This window comes from Eulemur rufifrons, chromosome 6, assembly GCF_041146395.1.
Source record: "Eulemur rufifrons isolate Redbay chromosome 6, OSU_ERuf_1, whole genome shotgun sequence".
Classification (NCBI taxonomy): Eukaryota; Metazoa; Chordata; class Mammalia; order Primates; family Lemuridae; genus Eulemur; species Eulemur rufifrons.
In genome coordinates this window covers 5,986,452-6,006,906 of record NC_090988.1, presented here as the reverse complement: position 1 = coordinate 6,006,906, position 20,455 = coordinate 5,986,452, and the positions used below count along the sequence as shown (strand labels likewise).

Sequence of the window (20,455 nt, the reverse complement as noted above, 5' to 3'; positions counted from 1 at the left end):
AGTGAAAACACTTTCTAAAGGAACTTTTTTTCCCTCTTGGTTTGTAGTAATGAGTATAAACCCAAATTAGTTTAATTTCTCATGGAAAGTTAAGACAGCCATTGATTTTTCTCTTTTAGCTGTCTCTGCAGAGGAATGATAGTAGCCATTGTTAAAGTTAGCCTCTTATCCCCCCATAGCCCAGTATTCCGTTCATGAGTCAACAGGCCTGTTCTTCTGTTCAGATGAGTTTGTTTCCACAAGAAAGAAAGAAAGACAGGTAGTTTGCTCACTGAGACCTTGATCTATCTGGATGTAGGTTGAATGGTCACTTTTGGAATTTAGTTTTTCATGGACCCTCACTCTGCTTCAGGATGCTTGCACACTAGTATGCTAAAGCTCTTAGAAAAATCAGTACAAATAAGCCAGCCTCTATTGAATCAGGAAATTTGTGGGCTGAGACAACATTACTTCAACATGTGTTATGGCTTAAATATATTTTTTACTATAATATTTTATGTTATTAGTTCTTTTTGCCTGAGGCTGTAGATGCATTTTATAGCTAATAATTCTTCAGAATAGGAAGGCAGGCATCATCCCCATGCCCAGCAAGACTGTGTTTCTGCACACACAGCTTCAGATGCTGGGTCTGGCCCTCAGAGTCTGTGCCCAGGTCGGGCTCCCCAAGTGGGGCTGTGCATAAGGTCACCCTGGAAGCTTGGGGAAAAATACAGATCCAGACCTTTCCCGGCCTGCTGAATTGGAATCTGGGGTGCATGCACACTGGGGGATGAGGAGGCGGGTTGGGAAATGACATTTTAAACAAGCGAAGTGCTTGTCACCAATTGTCCGACATTAGATCCCCGGACCCTGGCGTGATTTCTGGAAGATCTCTTAAAACTGAAATAAGAAACTTGTAGTTGTTTACCACAGCTGCTAAAATTGTTCCAGGTCAGGAAAGGGAAGGGGAAACAAAGAACACAGTGGTTCCAGAGAAGCATCTGAGGAGCCCGTGATTTAGGAAGGCCATTGTGAACGCCAGCGAGTCAGCGTTTCCTCTCCTGCCTTATCATTCCCATCTGCCAGCTCCCTCCGCTCTCCCTTAACTCAGTTCCACATCTTCCCTGGAAGGAAGAGATGGCCGTTGAAGGTGACAGTGCCAGCTGCAAGTCATGTCAGAGGCCTTTTTTCAGGCCACTTCCCTTGCAGACTCATCTAAGAAAGGATTTCCCTCAAACAATGGGATCTCAGTTTGGGCTTCACGGTCTGACTCATGTCTTCCTTTTAGTTTCAGATCCTCTTCACACCTCTTTGTTGTTGTGTCTTTTAGTTCTGAGTATATTTTAATATTATGTTTCTTCTTATAAATTAGATAAAGCAAGAAGTAGGGACTAGGAGTCAGAACTCCTGGCTTCTGGTTTTTATTTGTGCTTGTAGCCATTAACTGCTCTCGGATCCCATCCCTGTCTGGGAAATGAGAATGAGTGTAGTCATCCTCACCTACGTCGGTGGTGTGCTGGGATGCTGAGATGGTGTTCAGAATGAGATGTGAGACAGCCCAGACGACATTCAGTAGAATGTACAGCTTGTTAAGGTCCCAGCAGCATTACGTGCTCACCCTTTAGCTCCCTCCTGCTTTGTTAATTATCAAAATATTGGTGGGAGAAAGTACAGTGTCTGCTTTGTTCTTCTTTTCTCTACATTAGGCATCAGTCTTGCAAGCTGTTCAGAAAAAAATTACCCCAGTGGGTTCAGTTTTCCTCTTTAGTAGAATAGTCAGCTGACCCACAAGAAGCAGCATAGCATCACACTTGCTACACGTCAAAATAATGCTCTTTGTGAGCTTGAAGTCTCAACTTCTCTCTGTTCTTCTCTGCGCACTGTTGATTGGCTCCTTATATGTGAAAATTTATACTCCATATAGCTTGTAGTCTTTCCTATAACATCTCTTGCCCAGCCCACCCTGTCTTCCCAGGAAAGCATGTATTTTCCTTGTAGACCAGCGTGTCCAGAAGGGTGGAATGATTGTCATTCTTGAGCCTACCTATATAACAGATGATAGTGAAACTTGGAAACTGATCCCAAGGCCCTCTGGCTCTCTATTCTGCATTTGCTTTGCTCAGGCTCCCTAACCAATGAGGAAAAGGCTGTTGTTCAAAGATGGTGACTCATGCAGATGAATGGCCACAGTGTGCTCCATCCCTGCCATCTCTCTTTGTTGTCTTTTGCTGAGCCCGTGCTGTGGTGCCCTGCAAGATTTGTTTATGTGTATGATTTTGTCATCTGTTTCTGAGAGCTGAGAGGAAAGTCTCCTGACTGGGAAGGGCCTGTGCTGTTTATTTTGGGGCAATTCACGTTTTTTGCAGGCTTCAGAGCTGGGTTATTTCTCTACACAGTAGTGTATCTCGCCTGAGCTTCTTTGTTACTGTATTCAAACGGGAGCACACAGAAGTGGGGGGATTTGGCTGGGTGGGTCTGAGGACTATGCAGATGGAGATGGGTCAGGGAATCTATGACAGAACTAGGATAGCAAAGGTAGTTTCTTGGTCAAGTCTTCCTATATAGAAAACTCTGTGCCAGATACCACTATTTATGGCGCGGAGCATGAATTTGGAATTACATGTGTCCTGTTTATATTCTTTCTGAATCCTGGTTTTGTATCTTCTTCCCCAAATCCCACTGATTATACCCAGCTGTTCAATACATAGTTCTGGCCTTATGTATATCAATAACTTTTCTATCTCATTATCTCTGTCAATATTTCTCTCAATCTCTCTCTTCCCTCCCCCTTTCTCTTTCTCTGTCATTGTGACATAGATAATCTGGCACTGATGTATGGTAGGATAGCGTTGCCTTTGGAACATCTTAGTGTCACTTAGAATTTGGGAAATAAGTGGTCAAATTATAGAGGAGGAATTCTCAAACTTTTTATTATCTCACCACATTTTTTTGTCAAGCATGCACACATTAAAAAAAATAACCATAACGTATAATTAATCTCTTTCATGGAGTCACAGGGAAAAAAAGAGTGTAATGGGAAGAGGACTTGGGGTCTAAGGACATACCTTGAAGTACTAGCTCCATCACTTACCTGTGACTAGAGGCAAACCACTGGGCCAAATCATAATTTGTAAACTGGAAACCATACCACTTGCCCTGACTCTTTTGAAGAATGACCCTAAGGAATGAATTTGAGTCATTTTCACTTCCTTCCCTACCTTTGGAGCATCTCTTATGGCCCTGGTTTCAAGAATGAGAAGTAATGCCATTGTAGTAAACCATTTTAAAACTTGCTGTCTCTTGGGCCGGGCATGGTGGCTCATGCCTGTGATCTTAGCACTCTGGGAGGCCGAGGCAGGAGGATCGTTTGAGCTCAGGAGTTCGAGACCAGCCTGAGCAAGAGTGAGACCCCATCTGTACCAAAAATAGAAAAATTAGCCGGGCATGGTGGTGCACACACCTGTAGTCCCAACTATTCAGGAGGCTGAGGAAGGAAGATCACTTGAACCCAGCCAGGAATCTGAGGTTGCAGTGAGCTGCAGTGACACCACTGCACTCTACCCAGGGCGGCAGAGTGAGACGCCATCTCAAAAACCAAAAGAAAAACCTTGCTGCCTCTGGAAATACAGAATTAGTTTAATATATTTCAAATAAGTAGGCCCAATGGAGAATGGAGTGACAACTGCTGCTCCTACCATAACATTAAGAAATTAACCGGACAACTAAAAAATATAGAAAAAATTAGCTGGGCATGGTGGTGCACGCCTGTAGTCCCAGCTACTCGGGAGGCTGAGGCAGGAGGATCCCTTGAGCCCAGAAGTCTGAGGTTGCTGTGAGACTCTGTCTCAAAAAAAAAAAAAAAAGACATAGAAGAGAAAAACAAGAGAGTGAGCAAGCCTAGTCAGTATTCCGCTGGCCTTTCCATCGCTGCCTGTGCCCTGTCAGGAGTTCTTTCTAATTCCTCTCGGCACTGGTTGTCTGAAGTGACATGTCTCTCTTTTTGAGAACCAGGTGCCTCTAGGCAGAAAGCACATATTGACTCCCACAGTGAATCAAACAGTAGTTTTTATTGTTTGTAAAAATCAGAGTCTTTGGGTGACAGTCAGGAAAAAAAAAAAAAAAAAGAAGAAGAAAAAGAAGAAGAAAGAAAGAAAAAGAAAAAGTTTTCCTCCTGGGTTTTAGCTTTGGCCTGACACTGAGCTGGTATATTATTGTCAGCTTGAGAACACACTAGCCTGAGGGTCCAGTCTTTTCCTTAATATAGCTGGGAATGCCATTCCATTTGGTTTTAGAAATCTTTTTGTCATCTCTGCTCACCTGCAGAGACAGCCCTCCTGGGAGTGGACCCCAGAGTCTGCATCTGGCAGAACTTATCTCTCCCCCAGCTGAGATTAAATGTCATTGAACAAAAAGACCAATGGCCTTTTTCAGCTGTGAATTCAAGAATGTTTTGATACTCAAAAATGTAGAGTTCCTTGGTTGGTATAAAGTCTAAAATCATTTTTATATTTTTATTTATTTATTTTTCTTCTATTTTTTTTTTTTTTTTGGTCTTTCAATCCCTTGTATATTAGTTCGCTAGGGATGGCATAACACAATACCACAAGGGAGTGGCTTAAACAACAGAAATTTATTTCCTTATAGTACTCCAGGTTGGGAAGTAACAAGATCAGGTGCCGGCAGGGTTGGTTTCTCTTGAGACGCCTCTCCTTAGCCTGCAGATGGCTGCCTTCTCACTGTGCCCTCGCATGGTCTCTCCTTTGTGCGTTTATTTCCCTGATGTCTCACTGTCTTTTTATGAGGATACTAATCATATTGGATTAGGGTCCCACCCTTATGACCTTGTTTAGCCTTAATTACCTTTTTAAATGCCCTGTCTACAGTCACATTGAAAGTTAGGGCATCAACATGAATTTGGGAGGGGGACCACAGTTCGCTCCGTAACACCTTCTTTTTCAGTTCCCTCCTCCCCCTTCTTTCTTTTTGTTTTTTACTCTGTCTCTCCTTCACCTACTTTAGACCTCACATGGAATTTTCCAGAGTTCCTCATTAATATCATTCTACTCATGTATTTAGGGTTATAGTGTATTTTCTGTCCTCAGATTTTTAAAGCCTTTAAATTTGAAACTTGTTGTTCTTTGGACCTCTAGAAGGACTTGGTCCTTGGATAATACATATCATGCTAATGATAGTAAATCGTCCCTCTTCTAAAACATTTAACTTATTTATCTTTAATTATTGGTGAAAGAAGGATAAACATTTTTAAATAATATTTTATAGTCAGGAAAATTGAGGGGTACAAAAATCACATTAAATGTCAATAAGGGTGTTAAAAACAGGGCCCACATTTCTTGATATTAGTTCATAGCTTTGGCATATAAAAGAGTTGTGAAGATGGAATTATAAGTAGAACATTGGGTAGTTACCTCTGTTCTAGATTGGGTCATCCAGTTTTCTAGGTTGAAAACACATCTTGTCAGTTCTACCTGAAGTGATTAAATCCTCAGAAATCATATAATGTAAGCCAAGAATGCCAGTTTACCAGTTTATAGTGAGAGTAGAGCTCCATTGTCAAAAGAAACACAGCACAAAGATATTGGGCCAGACAGCCCATGTGTGGAATCCTGGCTGTCCAGCCAGCTTTGTCATCCACTCCAGGCAGATTTCTGTCGTGCCATTTACCATTTTTTATTGAAACTATCTGTGTCTCTCTTCCCCATTTACAATCAGTAACTTTTCCAGAAACTTCTTGGATTTCAGGCATTATGGTTGGGGATCAGGGGTACAAAGCTGAATAAGAATGGCTAAAATAAAAACGCAAAAATAGTAACAGTGCTGGCTTGTGGTGATCTCAGTACAGTGGTGGACTGCGAAGTTCTAGGCTCTTGTTCCCCAGCAGAAACATTGAAATAAAACACCCAGTACCAACTTTGTAGGAGCTCTGAAATCAGTCAGAGGTTACAGTAACCAAGCAAACGTCCAGTCAAGAAATAGTCATCTTTAAACTAGTAGGAAAGGTTTGTGTATCTTTGCCCTGTCCTCTCTGTGGCATGGCAGCCACGTTGGTTTTGAGCAGCCAATAGCCGTTTCCCGGTGTCCCCCTCAAACCAGAGGGAGCAGAGAAGACATTAGTAGCAAATTGTTAGGTACGTCTCTTCTAACCTTTCCATGAAGTACCTGAAGTACTAATGCAAAGTGTTTGTCTCCCTTGTATAACCAGGAAAGCAGGCAGGAAAAGCAGCTGGCAGTGCTTGGAAATGCTGCAAAGTGACTACAAACCTGCAGAGGCCTGAAGAGATTCTGGCTGGAGGTATACAATAGGTCATTTGATCCCCAGAGGAGAAACTGAGTGAGATTCTTTAGGAAATTAGGACACTCAAAAGCAGCTCCATATATGAGGGAATATAGAAAGCTATGCTCATGTCCAGGCAAGACACATGCTCAGAAAAGTCATGAGAAGATATTAATATTCCATTTTGGGCTAATGCCTAGATGCAGAGCAAACCTAGCTAAGAGTGAAGGAGTGCCCCTGCGCAGAGCCAGTCTGCAAAGACCCAGAGAGGTGGCTATATTCTCATTTTGGGGGGTTGTTTTGGTGTTTGTCTATTTCAACTCTTGGCATTTAAGACAATCTCTTTTAAAATCATAGCTGAACACAAGGCTAATGAACCTCAGTGATCACACTTGAAAAGAAATAGTCTTTACAAAAGAAAGTTTGGAAGTCTCAAACAAATGGACTGCTGTAGCCTTAAGCAATAACATTTAAAAACCACACAGAGCAAATCCTGGGGGAAGGGGAGAATATGATTTCTGGGGTTATGATTTATAATAATCAAATGTTAGATTTTCAAAAACAGCAACAACAATCACAAAGTGTACAAAGAAACAGGAAAAAAATGGCTCATTTAAAGGAACTAAGTGGATTGAAAGAAACTGTCCCAGAAAAAGCAAAGACATTGGACTTATTAGCCCAGGTCTTTAAATGAGTTTGTTTAAAATATGCCCAAATACCTAAGGGCAAAACATGGACAAGGAACTAAAGGAAATCAGGAAAACAATCTCTGAACAAAATGAGACTATTAGTAAAGATAAAGTATGGAGATGAATCAGACAGAAATTCTGGAGCTGAAAATACAATAATTGAAATAAAAAAAAATTACTAGAGGGGTTCAGCAGCATATTTTTGTAAGTAGAAGAAAGAATAAGCAAAGTAGAAGATAAGACAATTGAAATTATTGAATCTGAGGAGCAGAAAGAAAAAGAACAGTGAACAGAGCCTAAGAGACTTGTGGGACACTATCGAGCAGACCATTGTATGCATTGTGGGACTTTTAGAAGGAGTGGAGAAAGATAAAGGGGCAGAAAGATTATTTTAAAAAATAATAAAGAAGAATAAGCTTCCCAAATTTGATGAAGGGCATGGATCTATAAATCCAAGAATCTCAGTAGACTCTAAATAGGATAAACTGGCCAGGCGCAGTGGCTCACGCCTGTAATCCTAGCACTCTGGGAGGCCGAGGCGGGTGGATCGTTTGAGCTCAGGAGTTCGAGACCAGCCTGAGCAAGAGTGAGACCCCGTCTCTACTAAAAATAGAAAGAAATTATCTGGACAACTAAGAATATACAGAAAAAATTAGCCGGGCATGGCGCATGCTTATAGTCCCAGCTACTCGGGAGGCTGAGGCAGGAGGATTGCTTGAGCCCAGGAGTTTGAGGTTGCTGTGAGCTAGGCTGATGCCATAGCACTCTAGCCTGGGCACCAGAGTAAGACTCTGTCTCAAAAATAAATAAATAAATAAAATTAAAAAAAATACATAGGATAAAGCCAGAGATATCCATACTGAGGCACATAATCAGACTGTCCAAAGACAAAGAGAAAGAGAAAATCTTGAAAGCAGCAAGAGAGAAGTGACTTGGCAGATACAAGGGATCCTTAAGAAGACTGTAAACTGATTTTTCATCAGACACTTTGGAGGCCAGAGGAAGTAGAATGATGTATGTGAAGTGTTGAAAGAAAACAACAGCTGTAAATCAAGAAGTTTATATCCAGCAAAACTGTCCTTTAAATATGAGGCAGAAAGTAAGACATTATCAGGTAAACAAAAGCTGAGGGAATTTATTACCAGTAGCCCTCTACAGGAAATATGAAAAGGAGACCGTCAGGTTGAAATGAAAGAATGCTAGACGGTAACTTGAAGCTGTATGAAGACATTAAGATGTCCAGTAAAGGTAATTATGAGTTAATATTATAATAATGTTGGTTTGTAATTGTACTTTTAATTTTCTATAAGAATTAAGAGACAAATGCATAAACATATAAATCTATGTTATTTGGCACAGTGTACATGGATGTAATTTATGACATCAATAATATATGGGGGCGTGGAGTAGTTTTTGTATGTAATTGCGGTTAAGTTAGTATCAATCAAAATTCAAGGCCGGGCCTGATGGCTCAAGCCTGTAATCCTAGCACTCTGGGAGGCCAAGGCGGGAGGATCGCTCCAGGTCAGGAGTTCTAGACCAGCCTGAGTGAGAGCGAGTCCCCATCTCTACTAAAAAACAAAAAGAAATTAGCAGGACAACTAAAAATATATAGAAAAAGTTAGCCAAGAATGGTGGTGCATGCCTGTAGTCCCAGCTCCTTGGGAGGCTGAGGCAGAAGGATCGCTTGAGACTAGGAGTTTGAGGTTGCTGTGAGCTAGGCTGACGCCACGGCACTCTAGCCCGGGCAACAGAGTGAGACTCTGTCTCAAAAAAAAGATAAAAACATAAAAAATAAAATAAAATTCAAATGTTGCAATCCCCATGGTAACCACAAAGAAAATATCTACAGAGTATACATTAAAGGAAATGAGAAGGGAATCAAAATGTGTCACTACAAAAAAAAAATCAACTAAACACAAAAGAAGAGAGTTACGGAAGAAGTGAGGAACAAATAGAGCTATAAGACATATAGAAACGAATGGCAAAATGGCAGAAGTAAGTCCTTCCTTATCGGTAATTACTTTAAATGTAAGTAGGTTAAATATCAACATGTGGGATTTATTTCTGAAGCATATGAAGACCAATTAAAGTATTATGCCATGTTAATAAAATGAAGGAGAGGAAAAACCACATAATCCCGTTTAATGCAAAAAAAGCATATGACTAAATGTAACACCCTTTCGTGATAAAAATACTCAGTAAACTGGGAATGGAAAAACCCACAGCTGATATCACACTCAGTGGTGAAAAACTGAAAGTTTTTCCCCTAAGATCAGGGCTTTTGCCACTTCCATGCAACATAGTATTAGAATTTCTAGCCGGAGCATTTGGGCAAGGAAAATGAAAAAAAAAAAAAAAAAAAAGGAATCAAAGTTGGAAAGGAAGAAGTAAAATTACCTCTGTGTGCAAATGGCATGATCTTATGTGTAGAAAACCCAAAAGATATCATGAAAAAATATATTAGAAGAAATAAACGAGTTCAGTAAAGTTTTGCAGGATAGAAAACCAACACATAGAATTTCTGATTTTCAGTCTGGCATGTAAGGAACTTAGAAGTCCTCACACCATCTTAACAAGTAAAAAGCTACACAACCTGAAAATTAACAGCTCTTCTTAGATCCCTCAGAGAATTGAGGTCATAGGTCATAGGTCAAATTAAAGAGAGAGGCAGATACAGAGAATCCCAGTGTACCAGAGCAGAAACCTCTGCAGCACCAGGACCAGAGTAGGAAACTTAAAACTATAATTGACACATTGTTGGAGGCCTGGTAAGTCTGAGAGTTAAAAGCTCCAGGGGGCCCAATCTTAGGAGGTCCCCCCCATCCCAGACTCTTGTGAATTTTTCCTCTAGGAGCTCTATTTTGCCCTCATGGTGAAGATGAAAGAAAAATTCCCTCATGTTTCTGGCAGGGGGAGGAGAAATGTAGCCATTTTGAATTATATCTAGAGCATTCTGTTCTTAACAAAGCCTGCCCACAGGAGAAACTGTCTTGCCAGTGCTGAACCTACTGGGATTGGGTCAGAGCCTAAGTGACCTGGGGGAGGGGAAATACATAACTCCAGTCCGCTGTAGCCATCCTGTCCCACCTAAAGAGGGTAGGGACTGAGAAGCACTGGTGACAGTCACAGCCCAAGGGCGCAGGCTCACTAAAGGACTGAGACCTAATTATAGGCCTCCAGAATGCTTCCCCCATGCCCACATTATCACCACAACACTAAAGGCCTGTTTACTCCGTACATCAGTTTTGGCTTTCAACAAAAAAATTACAAGGCATACTAAAAGGCAAACAAAAATAAAAAAACCAGTTTGAGGACACAGAGCAAGCATCAGAACTGGATATAGCAGAGCTGTTAGAATTATCAGACTGGGAATTTAAAACAACTGTGATTAACGTGCTGAGGGTTCCAATGGGGAAAAGTGGACAAGCAAGAACAGATGGCCAATGGAAGCAGAGAGATGGGAATTCTAAGAAAGAATAAAAAAGAAAAAAGGAATTCTAAAGATGAGAACACTAACAGAAATGAAAAATGCCTTTTATGGACTCATTAGTAGATCTAACACAGACATGGAAAGAATGTTTGAGTTTGAGGATATGTCAATGGAAACTTCCCATACTGAAAGCACAGAGAAAGATGACTTTGAAAAAATGCAACAGAACATCCAAGAACTGTAGACAACAACAAAGGGTGTAACATACATGTAATGGTAATATCAGAAAGAGAAGGGAACAAAAATATTTGAAGCAATTATGATTGAGAATTTCCTAAAATTGATGCCAGACTCCAGGAAGCTCAGATGACACCGTCCAGGATAAATGCCAAAAAATCAACGCCTAGGCATATCATATTCAAACTGCAGAAAATAAAAGATAAAGAAAAAATCTTAAAAGCAGTCAGAGGGGAAAAGTATCTTACCTCGAGAAGAGGAAGGGTAAGAATCACATCAGACTTTTTGCTTCTGAGCAAGAACCAAGAATGGAAATAAGAAGACAGTGGAGTGTTCCTAGTTTGGGGTTATTAATTTAACACTGCTATGAAAATTTTGTACAGGTTTTTGCGTGAACATGAATTTCCTTTTTTCTGGGATAAATGTCCAAGAGTATAATTGCTGGGTCACATGGAAGTTGCGTGTTTAGTTTTTTTTAAGAAACTGATAAACTTTTCCAGAGTGGCTACACCAATAATTCATCACAGGAGAGCCTTCTATTTTTTCTTTTTTAACTTAGAAGAGTGTACTGGACATTTCTGTACTAACTTTGGAACTTTGTGTTAATCTATAATTATTTCAACATTAAAACCTAAAACACTTGTTTGTTTATTTCTAAAATGATGATGGTGAGTATCAAATCATTATAGTGTTTGGATTCTAATGTACACACTAAACAGAGTGAAGTAATAGTTTTAAAATGTTAATGTTTACAGTATCCCAGAAATTATAAGCCTTGTGACTTTTTAAACCCATGTAAACAAATTTAGATGCTAACTTGTATCATTTGGTGTTGCCAGTATTTTTAAAAAAATTTTTTATTCTGGCCGGGCACGGTGGCTCACTTCTGTAATCCTAGCACTCTGGGAGGCTGAGGCGGGTGGATCGTTTGAGCTCGGGAGTTCGAGACCAGCCTGAGCAAGAGCGAGACCCCGTCTCTACTAAAAATAGAAAGAAATTATCTGGACAACTAAAAATATGTAGAAAAAATTAGCTGGGCATGGTGGCACATGCCTATAATCCCAGCTGCTCAGGAGGCTGAGGCAGGAGGATCACTTGAGCCCAGGAGTTTGAGGTTACTGTGAGCTAGGCTGACGCCACGGCACTCTAGCTCGGGAAACAGAGTGAGACTCTGTCTCAAAAAAAAAAAAAAAAAATTTTTTTTTATTCTGATCAAATATACATAAAGTTTACCATTTTAGCCATTTTAAAGTATATGATTCAGTGGCATTAAGTACATTTATAATGTTATACAACAATCACCACTATCCATTTCCAGAACTTGTTCATCATCCCAAACAGAAACTGTCCCCATTAAACAGTGATTCCACATTACCTCCTTCCCCCACGCCCTGGTAACCTCTTGTCTACTTTCTGTCTAACATTTGCCAATTCTAGGTACCTCATATAAGTGCAGTCTTACAGTATTTGTCTTTTTGTGTCTGATTTCTTTAGCATAAGGTCTTCACATTTCATCCATGTTGTAGCATGTGTCAAAATTTCCCACCTTTCCAAGGCTGAACAATGTTCCATTGTATGTATATACCTCATTTTATTCATTAATTCTGCAGATAGACATTTGGGTCGTTTTCCCCTTTTGGCTATTGTGAATTATACTGCTAGGAACATTGTTGTACATGTATTTGTTTGAGTTCCTGCTTTTTGTTCTTTTGTGTATTTACATAGGGATTCTATGTTCAACTTTTTGAGGAACTCCCAAACTTTTCTACAGTGACTGCACCATTTTATAACACATTCCCACCTGCAGTGTTCATGGGTTCAGATTTCTCTATATCCTCACCAGCACTTGTTCTTTTCTTTCTTTCTTTTATCATAGCCATCCTAATGGGTGTGAGATAATATTTCATTGTAGTTTTGATTTAATTTCCTTAAACACTAGTGATGTTGAGTATCTTTTTTTTTTTTTTTTTTTTTTTTTGAGGCAGGGTCTCAGGGTCTCGCTCTGTCATCTGGGCCAGAGTGCAGTGACCTCATCATAGCTCACAGCAACCTTGAAGTCTTGGGCTCAAGCGATCCCCTTGCCTCAGCCTCCTGAGTAGCTGAGACTAGAGGCATGCGTCACCACACCTGGCTAATTTTTCTATTTTTTGTAGAAATGGGGTCTCACTCTTGCTCAGGCTAGTCTCAAACATCTGATCTCAAGTGATCCTCCCACCTTGGCTTCCTAATGTGTTAGGATTATAGGCATGAGCCACCATGCCCAGCCAAGCATCTTTTCATGGGCTAATTGGCTATTTGTATATCCTCTTTGGAGGAATGTCTATTCAAGTCTTTTGCCCATTTTTGATTCTGGTTGTTTGCTTTTTGGTTGGTGAGTTGTAGGAGTTCTTTATATATTCTAGATGTTAGTCCTTTATATATATGCTTTGCAAATATTTTTTTCCATTCTATGGGTTGTTTTTTCACTTTCTTAATGGTGTCCTTTGATACGTAATTTTAAAAATTTTGATGAGGTCTAATTTACCTATTTTTTCTTTTATTGCCCTTGCTTTTGGTGTCATAGCAAAGAAATCATTACCAAATTCAGTGGTAGATTTTCCTTTATGTTTTCTTCTAAGAGTTTTATATTTTTAACCTTTACATTTAAGTGTTTGACATTTAGGTGTTTTAAACTAATTTTTTATATGATGTAATAGAAGAGTCCACCTTCATTGTTTTGCATGTGGATACCCAGTTTTCTCAGCACTATTTAAAGATTAAAGATTGTCCTTTCTCCATTAAATGATTTTGGCATCCTTGTCAAAATTCATTTGACTATATATGAAAGTTTATTTCTGGGCTTTCTGTTCCATTCCGTTGGTCTGTATGCCTATCTTTATACTGGTCCCACATTGTTTTGATTACTCTAGCTTTGTAGCAAGTTTTGCAATCAGGCATTAGAAAAATATATAATAAAGATGAATAAATGTGGTACCTATTTTTTAATACTAAAATATAAGCTCCACGAGAGCATAGATTTTTATCTGTTTTATTGGTGTATCACTACTTCTATTGATATCTAGAACACAATAGGTCTAAATAAAAATTGCTGAACGGATGGAATTTCCAAAACAGTATAGAATCTGATGGACAGGTCAAGACAGACATGAAATTAAATAGGAACAACATTTCACAGATTAGCAGTTTTCCTTTCTTCCTCCTTTCAAAAAACCTTTTGCTCAGTCTTAACTAACACGACCTCAGTGTGAGTACTCTGATAGCACCTGGATTCAGTGTGTACACAATTCAGTTCAGCAGCCACCACTGCGAGCTGGCTCTCAGACCCCATTTCCTAACTGGTTAGGACATCATCTTATCCTCAGACAGGGGCTAGTATTCCAGATGAGTTACTTATGATGTCTGCAGGTGTTAAGTTCCTGGCTTCCAAGTCTCATAGCACTAATCTTTTACACAGTTGTTACTTAATTTTAAAGTGACCCTAGGCTATTGGAGATGGGCAAAGAAAGGAGTTCTAGAATATTTATAAATTTAAGAAGTGTTTATGAATAGAATGAGAATTCTGAGAAAGGACTTTCAGCTTGGGACTTCATGTGATATAGGGCCCAGCTGTTGCAGATAATCACTTAAGCTAGAATTTCACTTATTCTCTATTCTGGAATCCTCTTGGGACATATTGTCTCCTAGGATTGGCATAAAAAGTTGCCTGTTAAACTTATCTAGGATAATTGGACAGTAGAGTGGTCAGGCCAAGACTTCATTAAGAAGTATAAAGCATTCATTTCTTTGCCACAGTGCAGAGGGATAAAAAAAAAAGTGATTATTTCCATTATTAGGAGCTGTTACCTTAGCTTCCTTAGGTTGTAAGAAACAAATTGGCTTAGTTTACCCTAGAGGTTTATTGTAAAGATATATATCTCAGTTTGTCTTCATGAAAATGCAGCATTACTTATCTTTTATGTCTTCTAGTTCATCTGTTCTTGCAACTCTAGTGTTTCCACTATTTTGATGAATCAGCTTCTCTCTTCTTACACTCCTGCTCTATTTCTCTTGTGATTATAAGCTCATTTTCTTATCTCTGTTGGCTTCATACTTCTTAACACCTCTAAAGCCCCTTTGATGATCTTTGGGTTGAAAGCTGATCCCTGGTCCTAGTCTCTTGTAGCCAGAGTTTCTGTGTGTCATCTAAATCATAGTGATCATATTGCAAAAACTGTTTATGGTCATTTTCCTTAGAACGAAGCTGTGTGGCCTTGGTAGCTACTCAGATCATCATATATTCTTTTTTTTTTTTTGAGACAGGGTCTCACTTTGTTGCCCAGGCTAGAGTGCAGTGGCATCATAATAGCCCACTGCAGCCTCAAACTCCCAGGCTCAAGCCATCCTCCCACCTCAGCCTCCTGAGTTTCTGAATAGCTAGGACTACAGGCATGTGCCACCACACCTGGCTAATTTTTCTGGTTTTTGTAGAGATGGGGTCTCACTATGTTGCTCATGCTGGTCTCAAACTCCTGGCCGCCTCCTCCCACCTTGGCCTCCCTAACTGTTAGGATTACAGGTGTGAGCCACCATGCCTGGCCCATTATTTTTTTTGTTTGTTTGTTTTTCACATTTGTTGATTTTTACTCTCAATCTCTTTTTCAATACAATTTACAACCCCATCCCCATTTCCAGTCTGATTATACAAGTGCTAAGTGGCAGAAAGGTCTGGAATAAATACATCAAAAAAAGAAAAAGGCAAAGCTGTGAAACTAAGTCACATGCAACAGGTTCTATGAGGGTGGGAGAAGCGTCTGAGAAATAAAAGAGTAAGACAATGTACTAGCTGGAACCTTCCATCATTCTTTATTAATGGGTCACTAGGAGTTTTCAGTTTGAAAGAGAAGTAGAAAGTGCTGCACATGCATTGGATATATTTCTGGCCTCCAGAAGGAGTAGCTTATGGTTATCCAAAACAAAATAAAGTTATCTTCACTTGTCCTGGTTCTATAGCCTTTTGTAGAAGTGATTGTTTTAGAAACTAATAGCAGTTTAGGTATATTATACTTCTGTTTTTTATTAGATTCCTTAAGGCTTTTTGCTAGAATCAGTGAAGTCTTACTATTTAGAAGGGAAGGATCAAAATGTGTCCTTGGCATCTATACATGTAGCTGGACCATTAAATAAGATAAGAAAGGAAAAGAATGGATTGGCCAGCAGGCTCCCTGATGTACAAAGAGTCAGGAAGCAGCTCAGAGTACCAAGTCATTAGCTGGCATGGTGAGCCACGGCTCAGAGACCTTCACAGGGCGTCCTGTATGGAGGCCGCCTTTGGGGATGGCATATTTTCTTAGAGGCCAGCTAGCGTAAGAACGACATTTTGTAGGTGGTCAATGTAGCTATTTGATTTTCTCTCCAAAATATGAGTTGAGAAATTTTGAGACCACGATAAACTGGTTTCTAATGTTTGCTTATGGAACACATGGGGCATCAGATACTAGTTTGGGAAGGGATTGCCATGTAAGTAGTATATCTTGATTTCATCAATAATACAAACTTAGCTTCATGAAAATCACCAGTTGTTATTTTTCTCACTTCCCCAAAGACTAGTGAAAACATCTTCGTGGACTGGAACCATTGGGTTAGATGCTAATACAGTGAGGTAGACTGTTCAGCTGGCTGATAACCGTACCCAGAGAATGTTGGTGCTGTCCTGAAGGGGAGAGTTCCAGGCCAAGAGTTTGGACCATCGCATGTGGCAAAGGGCACCTTTGCAGGATTGGAATCCTGGGGGAGAGGGGAGGCAGGAGGGAGGATGGCAGAAGAAAGCTATGCGGGGCTGGGTGAGAAGTCTCAAAGGGTTAATGACGACTCTAAGCAAGAAGGAAATGCTTAGAGAAAAGGCTTTAATGCTCTAGGGGCCTTTGTTCTGGGCCTGAGAAGGCGAATGAATTCTCAGAACTCCTCCCTTTCTCTTGGTTCCTTCCAGCTAAGGTCAGATTGAGACAGAAAGCAGTCAACTGGCTGTACCTGAGACTTTATCGTGGAATATGGTATTTTTCCATCCGTGGTTAGTGACCATAGCCTACTTAGAAGGAAAAACCTGACCTCGGTCCAAGGTTTCTCTGCTGTTTTAGAGATGCATTGTCTCTGATTTTACTCTTTTTTTTCTGTTTTTCCTTCAGGCTGCTTCATAGGGGCGGTGAATCTCAAGTCCAGCAACAGAAACCCAGTGGTACAGGAATTTGAAAGTAAGTACAAGGGAGATACGAAGAGGACAGTGGGCACCATCTAGTGGACATTTGGCAGTCTTGCAGCCAACTCAGGACACTGCTGTGTTGTGCCGGAGAGGTCCTGGGGTGGCTACTCAGCAGGGAGTGTCCCATCAGCAGGCTAACCCAGGACTCTGAGCTGGGGTTTCTGTCAGCTGACATCTGCTTCCTGCCTGGCTTTGCCATTACACAGCAACGGAATTTCTTATGCGCAAGCAGAGTGTTGAAGGGAATTTTACGAGAATTTCTCTTCTAGTAAAATTCTTGCCATTGTCTTTATTGTTTTTCTGTTGAAAACTCATCTTTTCTCAGAGTCTCTTGGAACTCGGAGGTGGCTAGGTTTTAACCTACATGAAAGGGCGCTCTTAAACTAGAGCTAGCTTGCAGGATCTGGGTGTACAAGTGAACCGAGAAGCATTCCACATTCACTGAGAATTCTTTTTTTTTCTTTGCTCATTAGGCGTGGAACTGTCTTGTATCATCACGGATTCGCAGACAAATGACCCTAGGATTGAATGGAAGAAAATTCAAGATGACCAAACCACATATGTGTTTTTTGACAACAGAATTCAGGGTATGATCCTGTAGTCCTCTCTCCTTTGTCCACAGGCCTGGGCGTGTACTTTTGGCCAGAAATTTACCTCAGACTGGTAACCTGCATCTGTACCTGGAACTGGCTTTTTAAAAAATTTATTATTATGGAAAATTTTGAACATATACAAAAATAGTGAGAATAGTATATTGAGCCTTCCTGTACCTGTCACCCAGCTTCCACAGATACAAGTTTGTTAGGCAGGAATTTAATCTGTCCACAACCCATCTTTTTAAGGACTCAAAGTGAACATTTTCCTGGGCCGTCTTCTCATCATGATCCCTGACATGGGTGATATGAGTGAGTTACTCAGAAGGATCGTGTGTAGCAGCAAGGAGACCATGGATTTACTGAGCCACCCACTGTGCCCCTGGCTTGGTGCTGGGGATACCCCACGGGGAGAAAGCACGGAGTGCTGGGTGACACCAAGTTGGGTGAGGACGGTGGTGGCTCTCCAGAGGTGGCCTCCGGGCAGTGGAGTGAAGCGGGGCTGGCTCGCCAGGCAAGACTGCAAGGGTGGTGTAGAGGGAGGTGGCCGGGCAGGAGAGACCGCCGTGTGTGAAGGCCCAGAAGCAGCAGCCTGGCTAGGGGAGAGGCTGCATGCTCCCACCACAGCTGGGGCGTGGACGGGGAGATGAGGCCGGGGAGGGCGCCCGGCCAGGCAGCAGCACTGGCCGCCGGGCAAGCATGGTGGTATCTGAAGGCCCAGTCACTGAGAGGTTCTGAGAGGAGGTGCCCTGGCCACACCTGCGCTGCAGAAGATTAAAATGGCTGCTTTGCAGAGGAGAAATTGGAGATGGCAGAACTCAGAGCAGAGGTACCAAGTCAGAGTTCTATTGCAGAGCCCAGGAGGAGCTGAGGTGGCCTGAGTGGAGGTGGCAGCCCTGGAAGGAGACTCGGGAGCAGTGCTAGGACTTGGCTTTGGCGAGGCGGGAGGGAGGGCGGGAGGGAGGCTGACATGTGGCAGGGAGTGGGAGGACATGGCCTCCTGACGGGAGGGAGGGAGTAAACAGGTACAAGTGTAGGTGCGTTCATAACGTTTTCAGAGAAGTTGAGAGTTGAGAAAGATTCTGGATTTAGCTCAAACTATGGCCTTTCTGCTTTGGGTTTTCAATAATATCAGGAGTCACAGGCTCTTAAAAATAGTTTTGTTTTCCCACTAACATTAAGTTCCTCCTTCACCTCTTATTTTTGAAGAGATGGAAATGTTATTCTCAGAAAACAAATCAGTTTCCTTTGGCCACTTAGGCTGACCCTACTAAACCCCGTGCATTCAGTTTAGATCACCAGAGAAACCGAGTGAAAAATTCTTTAAAGAACTTTCCTTTTCTGGGGATTAAACATCTTACTCTTAGCTATAGGGACGAGGCATACAAGGGATAGTATGATATTTACGACACAGGATATGAGAGCTAGAGGGAAACTTGGGTCTACTTGATCTCTTCCCTTGCCTCAGTACAGGCCTGTACTGAAGCCCCCTGGTAAATTTTTCTGTACTGTTTTTCACGTGGTAGTTCCAGTCCTCTACTAATGATAACTGCGTAACAAACCTTTTTATTTAAAAAAGTCATTGAGGCCGGGCGCGGTGGCTCACGCCTGTAATCCTAGCACTCTGGGAGGCCGAGGCGGGTGGATCGCTCGAGGTCAGGAGTTCGAGACCAGCCTGAGCAAGAGCGAGACCCTGTCTCTACTAAAAATAGAAAGAAATTATATGGACAACTAAAATATATATATACAAAAAATTAGCCGGGCATGGTGGCGCATGCCTGTAGTCCCAGCTACTCGGGAGGCTGAGGCGGTAGGATCGCTTAAGCCCAGGAGTTTGAGGTTGCTGTGAGCTAGACTGACGCCACGGCACTCACTCTAGCCCGGGCAACAAAGCGAGACTCTGTCTCAAAAAAAAAAAAAAAAAAAAAGTCATTGAAAATGTTCACTTTCTATTGTATAAGAATCTTCCTGTTTTTGTTATATTATGGTAAATCCTTCATATACTTGTCACCAGTTGTCAGGTTTAATAATAAATAGTTTCTACTTTTTTGTGTCATTTTTTTCCCTATCTCCTTCCTCTATTTGTTTTCCAGGTTTTTCATGCTTCTTTGAAAGACTGTGTCCGTTTATGCTTTAAAATTTTTTTTCTAATTCATCTAGCATGATTATCACCCTTTAAGTAAAATATAAAGTTCACTGGGTGTTAGTATATTAACATAGTTGTACAAGTGTCACTACTATCAAATTCCAGAACATTTTCATCAGCCCCCAAAGAAACCCATACCCATTAACAGTCAATCCCCTTCCCTCCAACCCTGGCAGCCCTTAGTCTACAATACTTTCTGTCTCTAAGGGTTTGCCTGTTTCAGACACGTCATGTCAGTGGAAGCTTACAGTCTTCCGTGGCTGACTTCTTTCTCTTAGCATAATGTTTTCAAAGTCCATCTATGTTGTACCATATGTCAGTACTTCATTCCTTTTTATGGCTGAATAATGTTGAATTGTAGATATGCCATGTTATTTTATCCCTTCATCAGTTGTTGTACATTTGAGTCTTTTCCACTTTTTGGCTATAATCAACAATGCTGCTACAAATATTTGTGTACAGGTTTTTGGATGAACATAAGTTTTCATTTCTCTGGGATAAATGACCAAGAATGCAATTGCTGGGTCTTATGCTAGTTGCATATTTAATTTTGTAAGAAACCGACAAACTGTTTTCCAAAGCTGTTTCACCATTTTACACTCCCACCAGCAATGCCTTGCCCCACATCTTTCCCAGCACTTCAGATTGCCTGACAGTTTGGAATCCAGCCATCCAAGTGGCCATGAAGTGGTATCTCAGTGTGCTTTTCATTTGCATTTCCCTGATGACTAATGATGCTGAGCATCTTTAAATATGCTCATTGATCACTTGTATTATTTTCTTTGGAAATATGTCCATTCAAATCTTACGTCCCTTTTGAAATTAGGCAATATATCTATTTATTATTGAGC

General features: G+C 40.9%; 1 protein-coding gene across 1 annotated transcript in view; it reads left to right on the top strand.

Moving 5' to 3' along the window:
• Positions 1-20,455, top strand: part of JAM3 (junctional adhesion molecule 3) — a 63,951-nt gene that overhangs the window by 35,230 nt on the left and 8,266 nt on the right. The window contains exons 2-3 of the mRNA XM_069468672.1: positions 16,792-16,857; positions 17,339-17,452. Of these exons, the coding sequence (XP_069324773.1) occupies positions 16,792-16,857; positions 17,339-17,452 (180 nt within the window). The remainder of the gene's footprint in view (positions 1-16,791; positions 16,858-17,338; positions 17,453-20,455) is intronic.